Source organism: Cyanistes caeruleus, chromosome 31, assembly GCF_971803275.1.
Source record: "Cyanistes caeruleus chromosome 31, bCyaCae1.hap1.1, whole genome shotgun sequence".
Lineage (NCBI taxonomy): Eukaryota > Metazoa > Chordata > Aves > Passeriformes > Paridae > Cyanistes > Cyanistes caeruleus.
The window spans coordinates 3,998,638-4,013,239 of NC_141731.1; the positions used below are offsets into that span (position 1 = coordinate 3,998,638).

At 54.5% G+C, this 14,602-nt stretch overlaps 1 protein-coding gene across 1 annotated transcript; it reads right to left on the reverse strand.

Moving 5' to 3' along the window:
* Positions 1–434: 434 nt before the first annotated feature.
* Positions 435–9,696, reverse strand: LOC147648760 (uncharacterized). The gene is made up of 2 exons (XM_086866594.1): positions 9,581–9,696; positions 435–2,526 (listed from the first exon to the last, which is right to left on the reverse strand). Exon 2 carries the CDS (start codon positions 2,406–2,408, stop codon positions 1,683–1,685), a length of 726 nt encoding a protein of 241 aa, XP_086722720.1. The 5' UTR covers positions 2,409–2,526; positions 9,581–9,696; the 3' UTR covers positions 435–1,682.
* Between the last annotated feature and the right edge of the window lie 4,906 nt (positions 9,697–14,602).

Here is a 14,602-nt window from a genome sequence, read left to right on the forward strand (position 1 = left end):
GTGCTTAGGATGGCTGGGAAGGGGTTTGAAGAATGTTGGGGAGGGTGGGATGGGGTTCTGGGGGTCCTGGTGGACCCTGGGAGGGAGTTTGGGGGTGCTGGGTGTCACTGGGAGGGATTTGAGTGAGCCTGGAGGGGCTGGAAGGAGATTGGGGATTGGAAAGCAGGGATTGGGATGAGGTTGGTTGTGCTGGAAAGAGACTGGGAGGAGTCTTGATGAGTCCTGGTGGGCCTGGGAAGGGACTGGGAGAGGGTTTGGGGGTCCAGGGGAAGTGGGGGGAAATTGGGAGGGGGCTGTGGGATCCTGAGAGGAACAGGAGGGGCTCTGGTGGGTCCTGGGGAGGCTGGGAAGAGACTGGCAGTGATTTACCAAAATAGCAATATTGATCCAGTATCAACATCAATCTGTTAATGGACAAAAAACCTCTCCAACAGTTTAAAGTTACAAAGTGGATGTTTAATCACAGCACTGGGCGAGTGCGGGAGTCACCCCTTAATACGCACTGCAAGTTGACAAAAGATTCCAGTGTCTATTTATTTACAAAAGTCTTAAATATCCAAAATACTAATACATATTAATACTAATGCATATGCATAATGCTAGCACCTCCCATGTTCCACTTCGGATTAGAATTCATGGTAATGATTTTAATGTCATTACGCCTGCATGGTTGGCTCCCCAATTTGAGGAGGGGGTCGTTTTGGTGAGGAGGGTTCATCAAGGGATGAAGGAAAACCGCTCTTCCTCACTCTCACCATTCTACCTTTACAATGGTTGACATTACAAATGACATTTGGTACAACTCCAGTTTCCTCCCTTGTGACTTGGAAATGGGTTTCCTGATGTAAGGTCTGTGATCTTCCTGAACCCGTTTATCAGTTTCTCTTTTCTCATTATAAGCACAGCTGAACAAACATACAATGAAAAGTAATTTTTTATCTAAGTCCGAGATTCATTATCTCAAATCCTGTTTCTCACTTAATCATTAACTCGAACTAGTTCCAGCAAGGCCTATCTCTAGCCAAGATCCCTAATTTTTCTAAAATTCTTAATTGTTTAAAATTAGTGACTCCAGAGGTTTCAGAGGGTCCTGGGTAGGCTGGGGGAGACTGGGAGGGTCCTTGGAGGGGCTTGGGGTGTCTGTGAGAGGTTTTGGGGGTCCTGACCTCTGCAGATGCCCCAGGGATGCCATCAAACGCTGCCCAACGCAAGATGCTGATGGGGATTGGAGTCTCAGTGTTGGGCTTCGTCTTCTTGGCACTGGGGCTCGGCTTCTGCCTGCGCAGGAAGGTGAGGGAGGGTTCTGGGGTCGTGTCTCCCTCACCCAGAGCGTTTGTGCTCACCTCTGGGCCCCCAAGCCCGGTGTCACCCCCTTTTCTCTGCCCACACAGCTCCTGAGGCAAAAGGTTCTTGAAGATTCAAAGTCAACAATTCCCATTGTCATTCTGTATCCTGTTGAATTTTCATTCCCCTGTTTCATCCAGGTGCCCACAGGGAGCCAGGAAGATGTGGAGCCTCCCAGCCAGGTGTCTTCCCAACACGCATCACCAGGACCACGGATCACCAGGGCTCTGCCCAACGGGGGTCACTGGGGATCATCCAACGCCCATCCTCCCATGGGGGATGGAGCTGGAGCAGCGCACGAAGCTCTTCCCGCACTCGGGGCACTCGCAGGGCTTCCCTTACTGGTGCCTACGTTGGTGTCGGGTCAAGTTAGATCTCTGTGAGAAGCTCTTCCCACACTGGGGACACTCGTAGGGCCTCTCCCCAGTGTGGATGCGCCGGTGCCTGATGAGGTGGGAGTTGCGTTTGAAGCTCATCCCGCAGTCGGGGCAGCGGAAGGGCCTCTCGTCTGTGTGAATCCGCTCATGTTTGAGGACATTGGAGCTGGTCTGAAACCTCTTCCCACACTCAGGACACTCATAGGGCCTCTCCCCAGTGTGGATGCGCTGGTGTTTCCTCAGGTTGGAGCTCCACCCAAAGCTCTTCCCACATTCCAAGTAGGTGTAGGGCCGTTCCCCTGTGTGGATCACCTGGTGTCTCATCAGGTCAGAGATATTTCTGAAGCTCTTCCCACATTTCCCACACTCATAGTGTTGTTCTCTCATGTGGATCTTCTGGTGATTCCTCAGGCTGGAGCTCTGGCTGAAGCTCTTCCCACATTCTCCACACCCATAGGGCTTTTCACCAGTGTGGATCCTCTGGTGCTCGATCAGGTGGGATCTCTTTCTGAAGCCCTTCCCACATTCCAAGCACTTGTGGGGCTTCTCCCCCAGCTCTGAGCTCCGGCTGGATCTCTGGCCGTGTTCCTGGCACTGGGGGGATCTTTCCTCCTCGCAGCTCCCTGGACTGGGTTTCCAGCCCCTCCTCATGCAGGATCTCTGGGGCTTTTTCTCCTCCTCTGCCATCTGGACACAGTTTGGGAATGAAAATTCCTGGTTAGGAGGAAAAGGAGAGGAGAGCGCCTTGGACTGGGGGTTCCTCCATGCCCAAGTTCATCTCAGGAAGTCATTGGGCATCTTGTGTCTGTAACAAAGCAAAGCACCAAGATTCAGCCCAAACAAGAAAACAATGATGAAAAACTACCCAAACACCAAATTCAGGAAAAACCCCCTCCAGAATACAAAGATTCGGCCCCTGCAAAAAAACAAAGCACCAATATTTAGCCCAAAAAAGTTCAGAAACACCAAGATTCAGCCCCATCAAAATCGTGGATCCCCTCCCCAGTCACCTCCAGGGCAACACTCCTGGAACTGCACATACAGGGAGAATGGAACGTTGTCCTGCTTCCTCTTCCTTCTCTCCCACCTCCTCCTGTGGCCCTACTCTTCCTCCCACTCCTCTTCCTCCTACTATTTCTCCTCCTCCTGCACCTGCTCCTCCCACGTGAATCCTTAGACCGTTTTGTTCTTCAACCCTGCTTCTCCTTCCCTTCTCCTCCTGCCCCCAGGCCCAGCACCCACTGCCGCCTCCCTCTTCCCCCCCAGTCCCACAGCATCCCACCGCAGGGGCACGGATGCAGCTGGGCCAGCTCGGCCTGGGGCAGCGCTGGGCTCTCGGCCGCTTCCGCCCGCACTCGCTCCCCACTGCAGCCGCTCCCGCCACCACAGCGCGGGGGGGGCCGGCCTTGGCGCTCCCCCCTCCCACCTCCCCAAATTCCCCTCCAGGGGGGCGCCAAGGCCCGGGGGGGAGGGGCGCAGCTGGGCTCCAGCTGGGGAACGCTGGCAGCTGCGGCTCTGCCTGGACACTGATGAGTCATCAGCGCCGCGCGCTCTGATTGGCTCAGCCCTGCCTGAGCCCTGCGCCTGCACCAAGGGGGGACACCCTGCTCCAGGGGGGATGGCCCCAAAACGGGGCAACCCCAGCAAAGGAACAACAACAAAGCCTCTTCACAAACTGATCCCCTCAACCTCACTGCACATAGGGCCAGGGACGTGGACATAAGGAAGTGACAGGAGGAGCCATCAGCTGCACAAAATGTTATTAATTGATGACACAGACTGCTGTTCAGCCAAGGTCCTGCTAAATTCATCAACTTCCAGAAGAACAACAAAGACTTAACACAGCCATCAATATCCTTAGCTATACAAAAGTGAGGTACATATTAAGGGGGTATGTGGGAGGTGCATTGGGAAGTCTGTGCCTCTCCAGGACTTCAGCCAATGGGGAAAGGGAGAGGGAGATGTGACCAAGAAAATTAGGATGAAAAGGAGGCTGTGTCCTCCAATAATTGGAGAGACCCCATGGGAAATGTCCCATGGCCTCGCCCTATTTTTATGAATGAAATTACTGTTACAGGACTCCTCTGTCTTCCTTGTGGACAGAAACCTCTGGGGATGTCAATTTTTCCACACACCTTGGGGCTCCTCCGCAATTCCTTCCACCGTCCGGGCCGGCGGGCAGTGAGTGCAGCTGAAGGGGCCTCACCCAGTTTGGGGGATCGGCTCCCTCGGCTGGCGGCGGCACCGGGCATTGATTGGGTACCCGAGAGTGAGCAGGAGACAGACGAGGGACGGATCAGGGCGGCTCTCAAGAGTCGGCAGGGAGAGAGCACTGAAAATCTCAGCAGTGACTACAGTGGCATCTTCAGGGAGTGAACATGGCAGGGCACCCAGGGAGGGGACAAAAGGGAAAGCCACAATGGGGTCCCAGCAAAAGGGATGAGGATCCCAAAATATCTCTCAAGGGTCCCTTGGGAGCATGTGGAGGTCGTTTGCACATTCTCCCGGAGGGAATTAAGGACATGGACACCCAGGGGGGCAAGAAGGGAAGTCCAGAAGGGATTTAGACAACAGGGGATGGATGGTGTTGGTGTGTTGGGAAGGGATTGGCTGAAGGGGAGTGTGCAGGAATGTGCTTAAGGCAAGAAGCAGGAGGAGGAATCCATGGGATAAGAAAAAGGATAATGGAAAAGAGGAAGAGAAAAATACTGAGGATTGGGATGTGTTTCAGAAGGGTCTCATCCTCCAAATTTGCTTGCTTACTCAGATCCTTTGTATCCCAGTTTTCCAGGACAGGAAAACAAGGAGGTGAGGATTTCAGGGGGTTTCTCTGAGCTGGGAACAGCAGGAGCGGGCGCAGAGCTGCGGCACCGGGAGCACGGGCTGGGGGCCTGTGGGGAGCTGTGGGGCCGGGCCGGGGCTGTGGGGCAGCCGGGGCTCAGCGCCGGGCGCTGCCTGAGCCCAGCACCCCCCGGGCAGGGCCGGCAGTGGCCCCCGGCCCCCAGGAGGCTGCGGGACGCCCCGGCCGCTGCCCGGCCCCGTGGAGCTGCCGGCCCTGCCCGCCGGGGGGGCCGCCTTTGGACACTGCGGCAGGACAGGGACCGGCTCTGGGATACGGGCTGGGGAGGGGAGCCTCAGCACAGCCAGCACGAGGAAGGAACAGCTCACAAATGGCGATTAGACCTGCAAGGATCCACATGATCTTTTAAGCATTTCCTGCTGGGTCCCTGGAGAAAGGAAGGGTTTTGCAGAAAGCTCAGCAGCTGCCACAGGATGAGCACCCACAGGCACTGAGGGGGCTGCAGCAGCGACAGAAGAAGCCCCTGCAGCACTTGCTCACAAAGGCTCAGCAGCTGAATGCAGCAAGGGATGAGCAAAAGGCCAAGCTGAAGGCAAAGGCCATGGCACAGTTCCTACAGCCCCTGAGGGATCAAGCCCAGGGCCCAAGGGGGCCCCAGCACCCAGGGGACACCCTCGGCCACAAGCACCTGGCACAGGCATTGCCCTCCTGGCCAGGGCACAGCCCACCCAAACAGCCCCTGGCAAGGAATCAGCCTTCCAGCTGCAGGGCACAAGGACACTGCAAGCACAGACAGCAGCACCCTCAGCACCAGCAAGTCCAGCCCTTGATGGACACGCATTCTTAGCGGTGGCACAGCTCCCATTCCACCAGGGACCCACCACACTGCAGCCCTTGGGAACATCCAGGGTGGCTCTGGATCCAGAGGAGACCTTTCCTGATGGACACAGGGGCCTCTCCATCCACTCAGAACCTCACACCTAAGGGGGAAAATTGTTAAGGTATATTTTAATTAATAAGGCACTAAGTGAGAAAGATGAGTGGTTGACTTTTATTCAGCCACTATTAGCAGATGTGGAGGATGGGTTTAAAATGCAGGAATTTTTCTTTGCTCACAGTTGTGATTGTAATTTACTGGGAAGGGATTTGATGGCTAAACGGGGAATGCAGATTAATGTTGCAAAAGGTGATACAGAGGCTGGTTCTGTTGTACCTCTGTGTCAAATGTCTGGCAGAGCCATGGCTGAAGTGAACCCACAAGTGTGGGCAGACCCAGAGAAACTGGCAAAATTAGATATGGAGCCTCTCCAAATTTCCCTGAAGCAACCAGGACAAGAGGTGTCCAAAAGCAATCCCCTGTTCCAAGGGAGGGAAGGAAGGGCTCACAGCCTGTCTGGGAGTCCTGCTCAAGGCACGGCTTGGGGAGCCAGGGATGGCTCCCTAGAATGCTCCTATCCTGCCAAACAAGAAATCCAATGGAATCCACAGAATGCTGCAGGACCCAAGAAGAAGAAATGAGATGATGAAACCGAGACACCCCACACTCTCAGATCCTTACACCAGCCTCAACCAGGTGCCCTCCTCACACTGCTGCCATTCACAACTTGATGCAAAAGATGCTTTCTGGGGATCTGCCCACTTCCAGAGGATGCAAACACAATTCTGCCTTGGGCTGGCAACAAGAGGTAGAAGGGAAAATGCTCAAGACATGGACGGTCCTTCTGCAGGGATGCTCGGAAGCACCGGCCTGATTGGGGCAAGCCTTGCAGGAAATACCAAAGGAATTGACCTCACCCCCAGGGACTGGCTTCATGCAGGATGTGGATGACTTGATCCAGTCAGGAGGACAAGGAGAAGAGGCAGAGGAAGCCTCTGTGAAATGGCTTCATTTTCAGGCTAAAAAACAGCTTTGAGTATCTGAAAAAAAAGAAAGGGCAAATGGTAGAGAAAATGGTTAAATATTTGGGACCTATATTGACAGAAGCTTTGTCTTGTATTGACCCTGAGAGGGTCCAGGAAATCTCAGAAATAATGTTTCCCTGGACTAAAATGGAGCTGCAGCAATTCTTACAATTAACAGGGAATTGCAGGAGCTGGATTGAGGATTCTCTCTTCTAGCCAGAACATTGTGTGAACTTTTAATCCCCAGATAGCCTCAATGTTATGGGGTGGACATAAGAAAGAGAACAAAACTTAACAAAATGAAAATAATAAAATGATTGATGCCCCAGCCATGGCTCTTCCAGACTCAGAAATCTGAATTGCAAGGGAATATTAAACAGGCCACCCCTGAGCCTGCACTGAAGGCAACGCAGCAGCAGCCAGGGCTCCCCAGCGGGGGAAGCCCCTGCGCCTGCCCACAGATCCTCTGCTCAAATCCTCGGCCTGGCCACCCTCCTTTGCCATCTCCAGCCACTGCGGGACAATCCTTGCTCTCACTCTTGCAGCTTCAGGCCTTTCTGTGCCTGCCCTCGCCACAGCTGCTGGGGAAGGCACCGGGACAATTCCACTCTGCCTCTCAATTCCACTCACACTCTGCCCTGCCTGGGATTCGCTGCTGGCAAAATAGACCAACTTGAAAATGGCTTCAAATCTTATTTCTCTAAAGGGACTTGGTTTGCCTTTGCCTTGGGGAAAGGAAATTTAAAGGTTTTTTTAAGGGATGTTCCACCACTCAGCAGAGATGAAATTAACATCTCAACAGACTGGGAATAGCCCAAAAGATTCCCCCCAAGATAACGACCAGCAACAAAACATCAACACCCAGCAGCAAACATCAACCAACATCTTACCCCAGACACTGCCCCAGGCACAGCTGGAGACACCTGGTCTGGAAAAGGCTGAGCAGAAAATCCAGGAGTGCCCACCTAATTCACATCAGAGGCACAGAAATCCCGGTGCAACAGGAAACCAAATCCTAACAACTCCACACCTTGAAACCAATGAACATTAAACCAATGGATTTCTATGGGGTCAGAATGTATAAATTTAGGAAAAAATTAGTCAAACTCATGTGTCATGGGATGATTTTCTCTGCACACCCAGCCTAAGTGTGCATGAAATTATTCCTGTTGCACATTCCGGCCAGAATCAAGTAATGCCTTATTTCTCTAAAGACATTGTTGAAGAGTTTTTGCTTTTCACAGTTTCAGTGAAGGGATTACACCATTAGAATATTTTTTCATAATAATTTTATTTCCATATTGTGGGTTCTGTTTGGGCCAGTGTTGTGAGAATCAGTTTTTAGTCCTAGTTGAATAAAAAGAAAATACTTGATTGCTTTGTAATTTCTCTTTTTATGTTTGTATGTGGCCCATACTGATGGCAAAAGGATGGTATGGGTTATCTTATGTTCACATTTAAGATGTATTTTGAAAAACTAGAAAAGCTTAAAAGGTGGCCCTTTAACTCGTAAACCACTAATAGAATATTTTTTTTGTCAAAAAAAGAAAATCGGCAAAGAAGGCACCAGCAGGGAAGTGGGGAGAACACTTGAATCACCCCCAGCTGCCCAGAAAGAGAAGCTTTGTTCCAGGTAGCCAGGAGAGGAGCTTTAGAAATGCAAATGAACACTGATGGCCCAAAGCCTGCACAATGGCCCAGGGGCTTTGGGTATCAGACCATTGGGGTTTATTTGCTGCCACAAGTTCAGGGAAATCAGTTGGGAATCCACGTATGTGATGATTTCATGAGAGAAAAGCTGACAATTGATGCAGCCCTGGCTAGAGGGAGCACCCAGAAATGGGGAAAAGATGAACGACCACCAGAACAAATCCTGCAACACCATGGACCAGACCCTGGGAACCCTGATGAATTCACATCAGGTACCAGAGAAACCATTTCTCATTTCAATGGGATAATTAGATTACAGGATGCCATTGAAATAATAACCAACCACACAGCTCCAGCTCCTGACCTTCCCCCCAACCAATCCACTCAGATGAGGAACACAACATTTCACCATGGGATGGGATCAGATTACCTTTTAGTAGAAAAAGGAGAGGTTTGGGAAAAGTTACGTAACTCAAACTGCTGATGGAAAACAGATGGCAATGGAAAAGTAGTAAAACAGATAACAAAGGAAATACCAAAGCAACTCATATACTTGACCTGGAAAGGATGGGAATGGGACACACTTTTGTGGTTCCCTCGCAGACCATGGGTTAAACAAATGCTGTTTCTCCTCTCATGTGCTACAGCAACTCTCATCTTTTTACCATGCACCACACCTTGCTGAGTGCAGCTCATTCAGCAGCTGAGCAAGGGGATGCAGGTGGCAGCCAGGCCTCCTGAGCCACAAACGGCTACAAAAGGACAGAGAATGAGGGCACTGAGAGCAACCCCAAAAACAAAGAACACCCAGGAAGAAAAAACAGAGACCATGAGAAAATCTGCTTGGAGATAGGGCCAGGGACTTGTACATAAGGAAGCAATGGGAGAAATCACCAGTTTCAGAAAATGTTACTAATTGACAAGGACTGCTGTTCAGACCAAGTCCCGCTACATTCCTGAACTTCCAGAAGAACAAACACTTCACAGAGCCAGGAATATCGGGTGTTATACAAAAAGGACATGCAGCAGGCAGATCGGGAAGGCTGAACCTTCCAAGCACCTCGGCCAGTGTTGGGCAAAGGGACAGGGACATGCGGCCGGGAAAATCAGGACAAAAACGAGGCCGCGTCCTCCAACAACTGGAGAGAGCGCACGGCAAATGCCCCATGGCCTCTCCCTTTGGGCAGCAATAAAGTCACTTGCACACCGCTCCTCTGGCTCCTTGGGCCACACAAACCTCTGGCGCCGGGAATTTTCCCGCCCGGCCCCGGGCCCAGCGCAGCCACCTCCGGCCTCCCGACACGAAGCGGGACGAGCCAGCGCTGCTCCGCCACCGCCTCCTGCCGAGGCCCCAGCGGCAAGGAGACCGCGGGCAGCCGCTCCCGCAGCGCCCTCAGCCCAGGGCCAACACGGGCCGGCCACGGCACAAGCCACCCGCCACAGCCCCCTGCCGCCCCCTCCCGGGCAGCGAGCCCCGAGCCCCCGCAGAACCGAGCGCGGCTCCCACCTGCGATGGCCGGGGCCGCCTCCGAGCTCCGCCGCCGCCTCACCGGGCTCCGGTCGCCGCTGCCGCCGCTGCCGGGCCCGCACAGACGCTCCGGCAATGGCGGCTCTCGTGCCCCACGGCCGCCCTGAGGGCGCCAGCAGGGCCGGGCTTGTCCCCACTCTGCCCAATCAGCGCGCGCCAGAGCCACGAGTGACGGCAGAAGCAGCCAATCGCAGCCAGCGGCGGGCTCTGCACACGGCACGGCCTCGCGTGCCTTGGGCGGAGCTCGGCCATTTCTCGGCCCCCTGGGCTGAGGAGCGGCCTCGGCGCTGGGCCCGGCCCGGGCAGGAGGCCAAGGAAGCGCCGCTGCGCTGAAGCGCCGGGAGCTCGGGGTGCCCGGGAGCTGAGGGCGCTGCGAGCTGGGGGTGAGTCCGGGATGGAGCAGGGCATGCCGGAGCGAGGCCAAAACTCTGTGACTCTCCTTCCTGTCCCGGGCGGGGAGCAGAACACACAAGGAAAGGCTCGGGGGTCGGGATGAGGGTGGGGAGAGTTCAATCCTTGGTCACGGGCACAGCACACCTGACTTGAGGAAATTAAATTGAATTTATTCTCAAACGTGTCAGAACAAGAAAACGAGAAGGAAAGTAATTCCTACGGAAATCCATCTTTCCCCCCAGCTGTCCCTCCTTCCCGGGCTTAACTTTGTGCCCCTCTCCGTCCCCCTCCCCGCCCAGAGGCACAGGGATGGGGGTCACAGTCAGGTCATGTCACTGCCTCCCCCTGAGGGCCAGGAATCCTTGTCCTGCTGCAGCCTGGGGTCCCTCGCAGGGGCCAGAGTCCCTCAGGACCAGGCTGCTCCAGCGGGGATGGCCAGGGGGATCCCCGAGTCCGGCCAGGAGCCACTTGCATGGCTGTGCAGGGGCTTCTGCCGGGCTCGGGGCCTCTCTCAGGCACCCCCTGCTCCGGCCCGGCCTCACTGCCCCCCTCACCCCCCCCATGCAGCGAGTGCCCGGGCAGGGAGATGCACGATTTTCCCGGGGCTGAATCTTGGAGTTTCTGAGCTTTATTGGGCTGAATGTTGGTGCTTTGTTTTTTTGTGGGGGCAGAATCTTTCTGTTTTGGGAGGATATCAGCTTTTTGGTGTTTTGGAAGTTTTTGATCTCTTTTGATGTTTGGAGGATGTTGGTGCTGAATCTTGGTGTCCTGGAGGTTCTTTCAGACACAAGATGCCCATTGACTTCCTGAGAGCACCTTGGGCAAGGCGGTACCCCCAGCCCAAAGTGCTCTCCTCTTGTTTTTTCCCCCAAACCAGGATTTTTCATTCCTAAGCCGTGGCTGGATGGAGGAGGTGGAAAAGCCCTGGAGAAGCCGCATGAGAAGGGTCTGCAAACCCAGCCCAGGGAGCTGCGAGGAGGAAAGATCCCCCCTATGCCAGGAACATGGCCAGAGATCCAGCCAGAGCTCAGAGCTGGGGGAGAAGCCTCATGGTGGGGAGAAGCCCTGCAACTGCTTGGAATGTGGGAAGGGTTTCAGGTACAGGTGCGAGCTGATCCAGGACCAGGTGATTCACACTGGGGAAAAGCCCTACGAGTGTGGGGAATGTGGGAAGTGCTTCAGCAAGAGGTCCAACCTGAGGGCACACCAGGTGATCCACACTGGGGAATGGCCCTACACCTGCTTGGAATGTGGGAAGAGCTTTGGGTGGAGCTCTGACCTGAGAAAACACCAGCTCATCCACACTGGGGAGAGGCCCTACGAGTGTCCCCAGTGTGGGAAGAGGTTTCAGTGCAGCTCCCATGTCCTCCTACATGAGCGAATTCACACAGACGAGAGGCCCTTCCGCTGCCCTGACTGCGGGAAGGGCTTCAACTGCAACTCCACCCTTGTCAGGCACCGGCGCATCCACACTGGGGAGAGGCCCTGCGAGTGCCCCGAGTGTGGGAAGAGCTTCTCACGGAGCTCTCACTTGACCCAACACCAACGGAGTCACCAGTAAGGGAAGCCCTGCGAGTGCCCCGAGTGCGGGAAGAGCTTCGTGCGCTGCTCCAGCTCCATCCCCCATGGGAGGATGGGCGTTGGATGATCCCCAGTGACCCCCGTTGGGCAGAGCCCTGGTGATCCGTGGTCCTGGTGATGCGTGTTGGGAAGACATGTGGCTGGGAGGCTCCACATCTTCCTGGCTCCCTGTGGGCACCTGGATGAAAGCAGGGGAATGAAAATCCATCAGGACACAGACCAACAATGGGAATTCCTTGAGGAGAGTGGATTTGTTGACTTTCAATCCTAGAGAACCTTTTTCGCTGCCTCAGGAGCACTGTTGGCAGAGAAAAGGGGGTGACACCGGGCTTGGGGGCCCTGAGGGAACACACATGCTCTGGGGGGGGGAAATCCAAACTTAGGGACCCTGTCTCACATTATTGCTCAGGTAGATGCTGAGCCCCAGAACCAGGAAGACGAAACCCAGCATGGAGACTCCAATCTCCGTAAGCATCTTACTGCAGGTGGCATTTCATGGCGTCCCTGGGGCAACTGCAGAGGTCAGGACCCCCAAAACCTCTCACAGACCCCACAGGTACCTCAAAGGACCCTCTCAGTCTCCCCCAGCCTGCCCAGGACCCTCTGGAACCTCCTTTGGACTAACTAATTTTAAAAAATTAGGTATTTTAGAAGATTTGGAGATCTCAGCTAGAGACAGGCCTTGCTGGAGCTAGTTAGAGTTAATGATTAAGTGAGAAGCAGGATTTGAGATAATGAATCTCAGACTTAGGTAAAAAATTACTTGTCATTGTATGTTTGTTTAGATGTGCTTATAATGAGAAAAGAGAAACTGATAAACGGGTTCAGGAAGATCACAGACCTTACATCTGGAAACCCATTTCAAAGTCACAAGGGAGGAAATTGGAGTTGTACCAAATGTTATTTGTAATGTTAACCATTGTAAAGGTAGAAAGGTGAGAGTGAGGAAGAGCGGTTTTCCTTCATCTCCTGATGACTCCTCCGCACCAAAACGACCCCCTACTCAAATTGGGGAGCCAACCACGCAGTTGTAATGACATTTTAAACTGATTACAGTGCATTTTAATCCAAAGTGGGGAATGGGAAGTGTTAGCATTATGCATATGTATTAGTATTAATATGTATTAGTATTTTGGATATTCAAGACTTTTGTAAATAAATTCACACTGGAATCTTTCGTCAACTTGCAGTGCGTATTAAGGGGTGACTCCCGCACTCGCCCAGTGCTGTGATTAAACATCCACTTTGTAACTTTAAACTGTTGGAGAGGTTTTTTGTCCATTAACAGATTGATGTTGATACTGGATCAATATTGCTGTTTTGGTAAATCACTGCCAGTCTCTTCCCCGCCTCCTCAGGACCCAGCAGAGCCCCTCCTGTCCTCTCAGGATCCCACAGCCCCCTCCCAATTTCCCCCCACTGCCCCAGGACCCCCAGACCCTCTCCCAGTCCCTTCCAGCACCAGCAGGACTCATCAAGACTCCTCCCAGTCTCTTCCCAGCACAACCAACCTCATCCCAATCCCTGCTTTCCAATCCCCAATCTGCTTCCAGCCCCTCCAGGCTCACTCAAATCCCTCCCAGTGACACCCAGCACCCCCAAACTCCCTCCCAGTGTCCACCAGGACCCCCAGAACCCCATCCCACCCTCCCCAACATTCTTCAAACCCCTTCCCAGCCATCCTAAGCACCTCAATCCCTTCCCCAGTTTAAACCAGTCTGTCTCAAACTCCCTCCCAGTTCCTCCCAGCACACCCCAATCCCCCTCTGGGCCCCCCCAGTGCCTCCCCCGCTGCCCCCGGCGCTGTGGGGGCCGGGCCGTGCCCCAGTGCCGGCTCAGGGGGTGCTCCAGGCTGCCGTGCTCCACCTGGCAGCTGGAGCTGAGCCCGCATTGCCGGGGGCGGTTTCCAGCAGCACCAGGAGCTGCTGGCTCCAGTCCCCGCTGGGGAGCACGGCAGTGGCCAGCACGTGGCCCGAGAGCTGCTGCTGGCCCTGGGAGCAGCTCAGCTGGATGTGGGCAGGGGAGAAATCCATCAGGGAGCAGAGCAGGCGGCCGGGGCCGGGCTGGGAGCTGGAGGGCACCAGCGAGATGGACACGCTGGGATGGGCACTGGGAGAGATGGGAGACGAGTTGTGTGGCATTGAGAGGGACTGGGAATGGACAGGGAGGGACTGGGATGGCACTGAAAGAGATGAGAGTGGATACTGGGACACTGGATGAGGGCGTGGAGGTCTGGGAGTGAAGTGAGAATGAACTAGGAATAGACTGGGAATGGCTAAAAAGGAGTGGGCGGGACTGTGGCGGCACTGGGCGGGACTGTGGTGGCACTGGGCGGGACTGTGGTGGCACTGGGAGGGACTGTGGTGGCACTGGGAGGGACTGGGAATGAAGCGCGCGGCGCTTGCAGGCCGAGTCCAGCGCGGGGCTCTCGGCTTTGTGGACCTGCCCGGCAACTGATGAGTCATCAGAGAGGCGCGCTCTGATTGGCTGAGGGGCGGCAGATCCACGGAGAGGCGAGATGGACAGGCGGGGTCACTGGGAGAGGCTGGGATGGACTGGGAGAGGCTGGGATGGACTGGGAGAGCCACGGGAGCCATTGGGAGCCCACAAGGGGCCCCGGGGATGGGCACAAGGAAGCCTGAGGGCTCTGGGGTGATTCCCAGGGAGGTTTGGAGGGACACGGCCGGGCCCCTCTCTGTGCCCCGCGAGCAGCGGCCCGGACAGAAAAGTTCAGGAGCGGGAGGAGGTGTTTCTCAAGATTGATTTTAATCCTCATTCGCCTGGTCTGATTTACTCAGTCCTAAATTCAGTTCATTTCCCCATGTCGGGCTGTTGTGCCCCTGATGGTGATCCCTGAGTGACCTCTCCCTGCCCTTGTCCCGACCCACGAGGATTTGGATTTGTTTCAGTTCAGTGGAATTCGTGGTGATTTGGGGGGAGCTGGAGCAAAGCAGCTGGAAAGCACAGTGGGCGTGTGTCCTGGGTTGATTATGATGTTAAATTGTATCCCCATTCGTCCACCTAACC

Excerpts from the sequence above, each read along its gene's own strand:
- LOC147648760 (XM_086866594.1), bottom strand. The coding sequence starts at position 2,408 with ATGGCAGAGGAGGAGAAAAAGCCCCAGAGATCCTGCATGAGGAGGGGC.